This window comes from Elephantulus edwardii, unplaced genomic scaffold (assembly GCF_000299155.1).
Source record: "Elephantulus edwardii isolate Elephantulus edwardi_28Jun2011 unplaced genomic scaffold, EleEdw1.0 scaffold00057, whole genome shotgun sequence".
NCBI classification, from domain to species: Eukaryota; Metazoa; Chordata; class Mammalia; order Macroscelidea; family Macroscelididae; genus Elephantulus; species Elephantulus edwardii.
In genome coordinates, this window is record NW_006399807.1 from 17,165,789 (window position 1) to 17,177,678 (window position 11,890).

The 11,890-nt window shown below is 43.2% G+C and overlaps 1 protein-coding gene across 1 annotated transcript in view; it reads left to right on the forward strand.

Annotated features, from left to right (window-relative positions):
- Positions 1 to 11,890, forward strand: part of LOC102865663 (chromosome unknown open reading frame, human C1orf105) — a 45,038-nt gene that overhangs the window by 21,188 nt on the left and 11,960 nt on the right. Inside the window, exon 4 of the mRNA XM_006887466.1 lies at positions 5,588 to 5,662. Coding sequence (XP_006887528.1) covers positions 5,588 to 5,662 — 75 coding nt within the window. The remainder of the gene's footprint in view (positions 1 to 5,587; positions 5,663 to 11,890) is intronic.

Consider the following 11,890-nt stretch of genomic DNA (forward strand, 5'->3'; position numbering starts at 1 on the left):
TCAATGTTGTGAAAATGACTTTTTTAATAATAAGAAGTAATAGCATTTCTAAAAAACTACATTTAACATCTTTAAATGAGTTAGCTGGTATTTTCAAGTAGCAAGGCAACATATAATTAATTACCTTTGGGTCTTTGAGAACATCGAGACTGGTTTTCTAGCCATTGAAGTTTGCACATAAAAAACTATAAAGAGAGGTCTGGTGATGCTGTGATTAGCACACTCATCTGCTGAGCAAAAGGTTAGCAGTTCAAAGCCATCAGCTGTTCCATAAGATGAGACAGTCTGCTTTTGATTTACAAACAGGCCCCATTCTGGTTTACTGTGAGTAGGAATTCACTCCATGGCAGTGGGTTTAGGGATGTAGGAATCATATGGATCCTAAGAGTCTACTCTTCCATTGAAGAAGTGATTCTTCTTTGACTTTCATTTAAATAGTTTTCTGGCTAACTGCCATTAAATAAGTGCGCAACTGGGAAAATCTCATAACCTTTGTGGGCCAGTTTCCTTCTTATAGTAATTGAGAAAGCAGAAGTGGCTGACCTGTGAAGTTTCTCCCTTACAGCAGGAAGGGAAAGGGGGAAAGGAACAGAGGTGTCAAAAGTCAAGAAGGGCTGAGGGGAGATTCTCAGTGCTTCTCAAAATCTTGGCTGTCATCCTTATTTTAAAAGTCATCATTTGGTGCCTACATTTTCAGCTTTTATTATGGGGGCATTATGTGGGGGGGGGGGGAAAGAGAGAAGGAGAGAGTGACAGCGACAGAGGCAGACAAACAGAGGAACTATTTCTTTAGCTGAGGGAGACAGGGAGGCCAAAGACTAAGGCAATGAGGCTGACCTTAGGAATGACAGCAGCTACTTCGCTCAGCTATTAGGACCTTTCCTGTTGTGAAATGTGAAGAAAAGGCTTTGGTTTCTGGGAACTGGTTGAAATATGCATCACACCTTGGCCCTACTACAGACAGGTTGCTGTCACTCTCATGTCACAACTGCCATCTGTAGTGCCAGGAACAGTTGCCTGGGAAGTGAGAGCCCATTAAGATTGCAGAGCTGCAAGGCTGTTAATCATGAGGTTGAACAATTTGATTGTGTGTGTGTGTGTGTGAAGGAAATGGCAAAGAGCTTGTGTGAAAAAATGTATTCAAACAGTATAATCAGTATAAAATTTTTGAAAATGTAAAAAAAAAAAAAAGATTGCAGAGCTTCTTCTCCTAATGACTCTGACTGTAACCAGGGACTCCTGCTGTGTGTGCAGTGACAGAGAGAGGTGCTGTGAATGTCTGCCCAACTCGTGCTGGATTCCTGTCGGTGCCACTGAGCTCGCCTGCAGGGTGGTAGGGATAAGAAAGGAGAGGAAAGGCTGCAGAAGAAAACGACCTGGGCTTCAAGGCTTAAAAGGAAAGCAAGACAGGAGGGAGGAATCTGAGGCCTAAAGAGCGTGGAATCCCCAGGTTAGAAGGCTGTCTAGCAGGAACTTGCCCAGCCCGGGTGCCTCCCACACGGTGGAAACACCCCCCAGCGCCCCCGCCTTCCTCTCCACGGAAGGAGGAGCTGAGAGCTCTCCTAGGAGGCGAGGCATTTTCAGCTGACAGTGAGTCTGAAAAGGTGATGCTGTCACATTCCTGGCACGGCTGACAGAAACTACAGATCAAAGACTGATTTTTCAGCTCTACATATTAAGTATGGGCAGGTTTACAGCTTCTGCCTCCATCTCCATGGTCATGGAGACCACCATTGTGAGGAGAGGGGAGCTAGAAAGTGTCCATGATTGAAGCTGCTCGGCTCAGGGCTGGAATGGAGCTCTCTTCGGCAGCACATTGCAGAGGAAGAATTTCTCTTTCAACAACGATGTCCTGTAGTCTTTCATGGAAGATCTCATTGGTGATCTTTATTGTGTCTTGAGTGTTTATTTATATAGATGCATGCTTGCTGTGTCAAGTTATTTATAACTAACCTCAAATCCACTGCCACCAAATGTATTTTGACTCATAACAACCCTGTTGTCGTTTACACTAGAGTCCAAACCGACCCATAGCTGACCCTCCAGCGAGTTTTCAGAGGCAGTTAAATACAAGGATTGCTCATCCTTCTCCTATGGAGCAGCTGGTGGATTTGAACCACCTACTTTCGGATTGACAACACAGCTTCTTGCCTCTAGGCCACCAGAGCTACAGTGTAAAACTATCCCATAGGGTTCGCAAGGATCTAAATCTTTCTAGAACCAGACTACCCCATCTTTTACTACAGACTACCTAGTAGGTTTGAACGAAAGACCTTCTGGTTAACATTAATCACAATGTGCTTTGAGTTGCTGAATTTATACTGAGTGGCCAATAGAGAGCTCATTGTTTCAATTAACTTGCTGAATGCCTGCTGTGTGGCAGAGATTTGACAGGGTGTAAGACACAGCTTTTGTCTTTACTTTCAGCATGATGAACAAACTAAACACATGGTAAAACCATAACGCAATCAGAGAGGCAGACACGGAGCTCAATTTAGGGAAATTAGAGATGGAAAAATGGGAAGGGGAAAGGTTTATTCGAGACAATAACACCCAAGCTACCACTTAAAAGTTTGAGGTGTTGCTAAGGCCAGACAAGATAATATACAAAACATTTGGTCCTTTCAGTTCTAAGGACAAAGCTAGAGTCATCATAATTATGGGAATGCAAGGCCATGTTCACAGGTGCCATTAACCTGGCGGGATACTGCTATACACCTTGGAGATCTCCCAAGTGTATTAGTTGTTTAATTTACAGTGGATTTACCTGTGATTTAATTTCCTATAGGGGCGTGTAGTAATCTTCTGCATATATTGGAAATCTGGGAAAGGTGAAGGAATCACTTGGAGGCAAGATATGAATCTGTTTCTAACTCTAATAAAAGCATACCCACCTGAGATTTCCCCACGCTGACCTCCACGTGTTTACTTCCTCCACCTCCTTTCAGCCCAACCGCAAATGCCATTTGCAGGGAGCCTGTCCTGATTCCTCTCATGAGAAATCGCCTTCCCCTTTCTGAAGAATCATAGATACATACTATGGCTTCCTCTCTGACCCAACCTTGAATTATGATTTCGGGAAAGAATCTGTGTTTCATCCCTCAGAGGCGTGAGACTGGCCAGGCTGTTCCTCTGTTGCACCAAAGCTTCTTGTACTTGGAGTGCCCTCCCCAGGCCTTGTTCACCCATCACACACCCACTCAAACTTGCCTGCTCTGTGAACTCAAGTCAGACTCTTCCCTCCCGGCCCCAGCTCCACCTCGGTGAGCTCAACCACTCTTTTCAGTTTAATTTGCCTCCATCTATTTCTGTCCCTGTGCCATCAGTACTAGAACATGAGTTGACGCACAGTCTTCCAGATGGTGAACAGCCCGAGGTCAGAAGCTATGTCTCACTTGTCTCAATGTCCCCAGTACCTAACTGAATGGGCAAATGAATGAATTAATATTCTTCCCTTGTTTCCCGTAGGGCCAGCAACTTTGACTTATTCATCTTTGTGGCCCATCACAGTGCCCTCTACATGACGGCACCACAATAAATGCTTGTTGTCGAATGAAAGGATCTAGTCATTCCCACTCATTTTAACATTGCGACCCACAGCATTGCCATACTAAGCTGATTCTTTGAAAATGTCTTATAAAGATGAGATGTATTTTAAGGATTTTTTTTTTTACAAATATTCCAACTTTGTCAAATGTTTTCAGTCCTCCGGCCCCAGTATTGTCCCACCCAAGTGCCAGCAGGAGTGGGCCAGGGCACAACCTACACACATCTGTCGATAGGTCAGCACACTGTTCAAGTGGAAGAAGCAGATTTCAGTGGGCAGTTATCATCTGTTTGCCCTACAGCCCTGCTCTTCCCCAGATTCTCTTATCCAAGTACCAGCCTGACCCTGCCCAGCTTCTAAGATCACAGGAGACTGGACACACTCAGGAATGGCATGGCTGTAGACTCTTCCCCAGATTCCCCAGGCATCTCACAACTGCTGATGTCAGGGAATGAGGCAGAGTGAGAGAAGATCCCTACACAAGGTTTTAGCCACAAGTTCCCATTGGCTCCCTAACCAACCCTTTCACCAGAGATGTCAGCGAAAACTCCATCATCAATGCTCCTGAGACCTTGCTTTCACCTTGCAGCAGAAGTGGAATGAGAAGGCATGGTTCCACAGGCTGTTGTCACTGTCCCTCCACAGTCCCTCTCCATCCGTGGCCAGGCAGCCTCTGCTTCCAGGGACAAGTAGTCTGTGGCCCACAAACTTGTGTTAGTTCCACTTGCCCGGCTTTTTCTGAAGCTCTCAGCAGGGTGTGATTTGGAGTAGGGATAAGGCCTGAGGATAATGCCTGGAAGGGACTGGGAAGGAGGCTTGCGGAAAAGATGTTTTCTCCTCATTCTTTCTCAGGTTTTTAGAGATGATCTGCTCGTCTAGTTGGTGAAGTGTTGTTGGCTTTTCTTTTTATTATTTTTTATGTGTACCGTCAAAACAGTTCTGACTGGTACAGGAAGAGATTGCCCCCTCCTTCTCCAGCAGAGCATCTGGTGGATTTGAACCACATACCTCTTGGATTGCAGTGCAGCATCTTGGCCACCAGAGCTCCCTGGTGAAGTGTTTTTGTGATATGGGGAACATGGGTTATGTGTTAGGTTGCTAACTGAAAGGTCAGGATTTCGAATATACCAGCCACTCCTTGAAAGAAAGACGAGGCAGTTCATTCCCATTACGATTTAATGGCCTCAGAAATCCAACAGAGGGACCTGTGAGTCAACTTTGACTTGAGGTAGAGAGAGGTTTGTTTTGTTTTGTTTTCAAGGTTTTCGCTACCAGGTGCTCTAATTGGGAAGTAAGTCCCCCCCCAATCCTGTTCGATTTCATCTTCCTGGTCACAACACCACCCTTGCCAGCTTTCTTTACATATGCACTTCTGCCAAGGTGCTCCTTAGAGGCAAGGAGTGTGGAATCTCCTCACACATACTTTGAGCATATTGTCAGGAAGGAACAGTCCTTAGAAAAAGGCGTCATCTTGGGAAAGGTCAGAGAAAGAGAGGGTGACCTTCAACAAGATGGATTGACACAGTGATTTTAACAATGGGCTCCAGAGGTATGCAGTTTGAATCCACCAGATGCTCTGCTAGAGAAGGAGAGGCAATCTCCTTTGGTACCAGTCAGATCTGATTTGATGGTACACACACAAAAAGAATAAAATTAAAAAAAAAACAAATTAAAAAGCAACAACAATGGGCTCAAGGGTATCAGAGGTTGTGAGGATGGCACAGGACAGCGCACGGTTCACATCTGCTGTTTATAAGGTCACTATGAGTTGTAGTCGACTTGAGAGCCCCCAACAACAACAGTGCTGTGTGCAAGGACCCTGACGTCACGACATCTAGCACGTTCCTTTCAGCCTAAACCCCTTCTTAACCTACCAGCTGCAACTGGCCTCAGATTTGCATCTACCATGGACGGACCTGGGACCTCAATGTCCATCCACCTTTGTTTTAGAAAAGGAATAACTGCTGCTCTGTCTCCCTTCCATCCCTTCCTCACTGTCCATTGTATGATTTCCTCACCTTTCTCTCTTTTTCCTCTCAGGAGCCCAGGAGCCAGAGTAACCCCGTGTTGTCCAGGAGCGGGCAACTGTGCTCTACATGCCGAGAAATGAAAATGGTAGGTGAAGGGGACATAAGTGTGGGGTTCAGACATCCCCAGGGCCAAGCTCTGCCTATCCCCAACCCCAAGCAAAGTCAATGCAGGAGCCCGTACTAGGCCCCTTTGTAAGGAAGGTCTTGCAAAAGGACTACAGCTGAGGAACTGTTGGTCCTGGGAACATTGTTGTTCTTATTGTGCACCGTCATGCTGGGACTGACCCTAAGCTGACCCTCCAGCCAGTTTTCAGAGGCAGGAGATCACACGGGAGTTGATTATCCATCTTTCTCCTGTGGAGCTATGACTAAGTGTGATAAACCTTCCCAATTCCCACTAAGCCAAAAGTAAACCAGAGTAGATGGGCCAGAGGGGAAGAGGGAGGCGATGAGTTTGCTTGTTTTGGCTCCTCGAATGCCCGCACCCTCCTCCAGCTCAGGTCCAGGGTGCTAAGGGGTCACATATGCTCGCATTCTTCACCACAACTGCTATCAGGAGACAAGCAACTTCATCTCTGAGTTCGTCCTTAATGGGATCAGTACTTCTGAAGTGGGGGACCCCGTAGAGAGCTTCGGTAGTACTATCTAGCTATTAGGGGGAGTCACCTATCCTAGATAACAATCCTTAGTGATGGGACAAACTAGAAGGGGTTTTAGGACAAAGGAACAACATAACCAGGAGTAGAGAGGAAGTAAGGGCACACCTCTGCCATCTGGTAGAAAGAGGCCTTCCAAGGTCAGAGTCAGGACGAGGTGAGTTAGAGTTAGGGTGAGAATGGTGAGGGCCAGAGTGAAGATCAGGCTTTCAACAAGGGTTAACTGAGTGATTAGGAGAGACAAGGTTATCCATGCAATAAGAGGAAGAGCAAGGGCTTGGAGAAGAAGAGGGGCGTAACAAAGGATCCTTCAGCAAGTGCTTCAGATTAGTGAAACCGGGAAAAGGGAGCTGCAGTTGTTGCTGTTGTTAGTCCAGTGGAGTATGACTCACAGCAACACTATGAACAACAGATCTGAACCCTGCGCTATCTTGTACTGTCCTAACACTTCCTGACACACTAGAGCCCATTGGGGCAGTCATTGTGTCAGTCCACCTGTTTGAGGAGCTTCCTCTTCTTTTTTTTTTTTTTGCTGACCCTCCTCCCTTCATGACATTCTTGTGTGGGATTTGGAAATTTAGCCAATGCCTCTGGCAAAGGCCTACCTAGATGCTGCAATCGATGTTTGTTTTGTACATAAATAGAACAGTGTTCAATATTAATGTTGACTGGAATTGAGGAGAGGAGGGTTGTGATTTCTCCTAATCATTCTCCTAGAATCCCTTTCCTTGTGACCATATTTAGAACACACTGACCTTGAACGTAAGGTGGCCTTGGCCAGCTAGATCACTTAGGACTTTAGCAGCTGCCCCTTTTCTCACGACGTCCTCTCTGCCCTTTACCCTCACACAGACCTGGCAGAAGCAGAACCAGTCTCACTGTTTGTAGTCTATCCTGTTCCCCTCCTCCCATTCCATTACCTTGGTCTTTAAAAGGAAAGTCCTCAAATACAAAATTCCCCAATGAACTCTTCTTTACAGCTGTCAGAACTAGTAAGCACGGATACAAGTGAGAAATTCAAGATACACCCATACACAGAAACAGGTATAGAAGGAAAACAAAGGTTAACACTTAGAAAATGCCGCTACAGTTCACAAAGTAGCACATTGAGGTCCCTCCAGGGGGAGGGACTGCAGACTGACCAACCATCCCAGCTCAGCAGTGAGTTTACTGAAATGCTGGAGGATATATAAGAAAGCTCCTAGGAAGAGAAGCAATCCTCTTTATCCTGATGAACAGCACCTCTGGAAAACAGCTAACACGACCTTTTATGGCCAAAGACTCTTTATCCCCCAACTAAGATTAGGAACAAGGCAAGGAAGTCGGCTCTTGCCTCTTTATTCCACACTGTACTGGAAGTTCTAACTAGGCAATGAGGCAAGAAAAAGAAACAAAAGTATTCAAATTAGGAAATTCAAAACCTCATTACCATCTAGTCAGAGCAGACTTAAAACTAGTCTTAAAAGACCGTCTAGTGGATTTTCTGAGGTTGCAAATCACACGGGAGTAGATTGCTGATATAGTACACCAAATGCATGAATAATAAGATAAATTGATTTTATTAAAACTTTTTTGAAACTTGACCATCAAAGGGCATTATCTATAAAGACAGACTATAAAATGGGAGAAAATATTTGCAAATGATGCTGAGGTACAACCACTTATATTTCTTTGTGATCTTGGGCCATGATTTCTGTCATATCTACTGATGATTGTGTGCTTAGGAGCTGAACCGAAGAGTTCAAAAGGAAGTTCTGGAGGACAAAGCAAAGCATTATAATGAAATGTGCAAGGAATTGGAGTTGAAATATCAAAAGGGATAAATTTGCTCGACATTTCTTAAGCTAGAGGAACTGAAAAGCCAAATCAAGTGTCAAATTGCAATACTTAAGGATGTTATTAGCAGAATATTGAACGATCCAGGAAACATCAAAAAAAAGATGAAAGGAGTCCACAGAGTCACTGTACCAAAAAAAAAATTGATTGACAAAGATAAATTTCATGAAGCAACATATGACCAAGAGGTAGTCATAATGAAGGAGGAAGTTCAAGCTACTCTGAAGGAATTAGCAAAGAAACAAGGCCCCAGGAATTGACGGAATACCATTGACAAATTTCCACAGACTACACGTGCTCACCAGGTTGTGCTAAAACATCTGGAGGACAACTACCTGGCCAACTGACTGGAAGAGATCTATATTCATTCCCATTCAAAAAAAAAAAGTTGACCCAACAGAGTGTAGAAATTATTGAACAATGTAATTAATATCACATACAAGCAAAATCCTGCAGAAGAACATCCAAAAAAAGGATTGGAACAGTATATCAACAGAGAACAATCTGAAGTGCAAGCTGGGTTTAAAAGAAGCCTTAACACTAGGGACATCATTGCCAATGTCAGATGGATCATGGCTGACAGCAGAGTTTCATTGACTATACAAAGGCTGCATGAATCACACAAATTGTGGCTAACCATGAGAAGAATGGGAATTCCAGAACACTTGACTGTGTTCATGAGAAACCTATACCTGGCAGTCATCAGAGCAGGGCAAGGAAACACTGCACAGTTCAAACTTGGGATAGAAGTGCATCAAGGATGAACCCTGCGTCCCGCTTTTTTAATCTATATGCAGTATAGATCATTCAGGAGACTTGACTTTATAAGGAGGAAACTGTCATGAGGATTGGAGAAAGACTAATCAACAGCCTGTGTTACGCAGATGACAACCTTGCTTGCCAACACTGAGGTGGACCTAAAGAAGGTCAAGAACTGTAGTCTTCAATATGGATTAAAGCGCCACATAAAAAAAACAAAGATTCTCACTACAGGATGAATTGCCAACACCATGAAAGATTATTAACAATTTCATCTTGCTTTGTTCCATAATCAACACTCGTGGCCCCAGCAGTCAGGAAATCAAAAGATGATTTGCATTGGGGAAATCGGCTGTTAGGACCTCTCTAGTGTGCTGAAGAACAGCAATGTCAGTCTAGAGAATAAGGTGTGCCTGATCCAGAGCATGGTCTTCTCTTGGTAGCGGTAATGAACCACGAACCAGAAAGCCGCGGCACGTGAGCCACCGTGCTCCACCGGTGAGCTACATCTCCAGACCCGCATGATCTTCTCAATTACTTGCTTTGCATCAGAGCTGGACAATGACCAACAATGACAGAGAAAGAATTGATGCCTTTGAGTTGTGGTACTGGAGAAGAATATTGAAAATAACATGGACCACCAAGGAAACAAAAATATCTGTCTTGGAGAGGGTGAAACTAAGCTGCTCCTTGGAGGTAAGGATTTTGAGGTTCCATCTCACATACTTTGAGCATGTTGCCAATCTTTGGAGAAGGACAGTCCTTGGAGAAGGACATCATATTTGGAAGGGTAGAGGGGCAGCAGAGGAAAAAAGACCCTGGATGAAATGGATTGACACAGTAACAGGGGTAATGAAGGTAGGTGTGTCAGGGACAGTGAGATTGGCTCAGTGCAGAGCAGGGTTCAGAGCTATTGTGCATAGATAAGGTCACTATGAGTCATAGTCTACTTGAGGGCACATAACAACAACAACACAGCCATTGAGTTGGAACTGACTCATAGTTGACCCTCCAGAGGATTTTCACACGCTGTAAATCACACAGTAGGATATTGCTTATCTTTGTCCAATAGAACAGCTAGTGGATTCAAAACACTTGTCTTTGGGATGGCAGTACAACTCATTACCACTAAGCCATGAGAACTTTGCTGGTAATTATGATTGTGAATTACCAAGAATGTCTGCCTTGGTTTTCAGCAGAATTATTGCCTGACTATATTTCCTGTCTCTAATCCAGACATTTGAAAATATCTATAGTGTATCTATTATCTAGACACATAAAAGGAGGTGATAAAGACCAGAAACAGACTTAGCCTTTTTTCAAAATGTCATTTAAAATTGGCATTGTACCAAGGAAAGGAACTTTCTTAAAATATCTATTTTGTAGTCTTTATGATATTTCCTCTCTACTTAGTACATGCAAGTCTCAAAGCAAGTGATAAACTGGCCATAATGTAGATAGACTGAGCATAATGCATTATCTAATATATATCAATTGGTACCCCAAGTCCTTTTTTTGTAATTTACAATATGTCAATAAATATATTTATCTAATGCCTGTCCTGAGGCAGATACTTAGCTACCCACAAAAACTAAATAGATACATAGATGGATAGATAGATAGATAGATGATAGATAGATAGATAGACAGACAGACAGACAGACAAAAGAGGGCACGAATTCTTCTCTTTAAGGAGCCAAATAAATTGAACAGGTATGGAGAGAGAATACAACCCTGGTGCATTCCCTTCCCAATTCCAAACCATGCAGTGGTCCCCTGCTCCGTTCACACAACAGCCTCCTGATCCTGGTATAGATTCCGCATGAGCATAATCAAGTGCTCTGAGATTCTTGTTCTCCTCATTGCCAGCTGTAACTTGTCATGAGCCACACAGTCAAATGCTTTTGCATAGTAAATAAATCTGGTGAGGTCTGCATGTGTAATTGCCATTTATTTTATTTTTTTAAAAAAAGGTATCTGTAATTAATAAGTTGCGTAAAATTTTATCATATAATCTCTGGCCTCAATTCTATCACCAAGACCATACTTCCCAATTAGCAATCTTTCACCTTTCTTTCAACTTTTACATTCTGCTCACAATTTCTTGTTAGTGCATCTCAATAGCATGTTCCATTTCAAATGCCAAAGTATAGCATGAATTCCAGAACACTAATTGTGCTCATGCAGAACTTGGACATAGAACAAGAAGCAATTGCTCAGACAGAACAAAAGGATTGACAAAAGGATTGTTGTTGTTGTTGTTGTATAGCATCAAGTTAGAACCAACCCATAGCTGACCCTCAAGCGAGTTTTCAGAGGCAGTTAATCACACAGGAAGAGATTGCCCATCCTTCTCCTGTAGAGCAGCTGGTGGATTCAAACCATGTGCCTTTGGGATTATGGCATAGCTTCTCGCCACTAGGCCACCAGAGCAGAACAGTGGGGTATTGCATGGTTTAAAATAAGGAAAGATGTATGTTGAGGTTGTGTTCCCCTCCCCACATACACACCTATTCTAAGCAAATATTCCAAGATCTGCACTATATGAAGAAGAATGTGACATCAGGATTGGAGGAAGGCTTAACAACCTGTGGTATGCAAAGGTCACAACCTTGCTTGCTGATAGTGAGAACTTGAAGCACTTACTCAAGAAGATCAAAGACCATACAGCCTTCATTATGGATTACACATCAGCATAAAAAAACAAAAATTTTTACAACAGACAACATCATGATGAAGAGAAAATTGAAGTTGTCAAGGATTTCATTTTACTTGAATATACAAGAAACACCCAGGGAAGCCACAGTCAATAAATCAAACAATGCACTGCATTGAAAAATTTGCTGTCAAGGATTCCTTTGTTTTTTATTAAAGAGGTTTAACTTAAAAACAAACAAACAAACAAATAAAAAAAAACTCCTTTAAAGTACTAAAGAGTAAAAGATGTCACTTTAAAGACTAACCCTACCCCTGGTATTTTCAGTGGCTTTATATGCATATGAAAGTTAGACAATGAATAAGGAAGAATCAAAGATGAAAGGGTGCTTTTGCACTCCCACCAA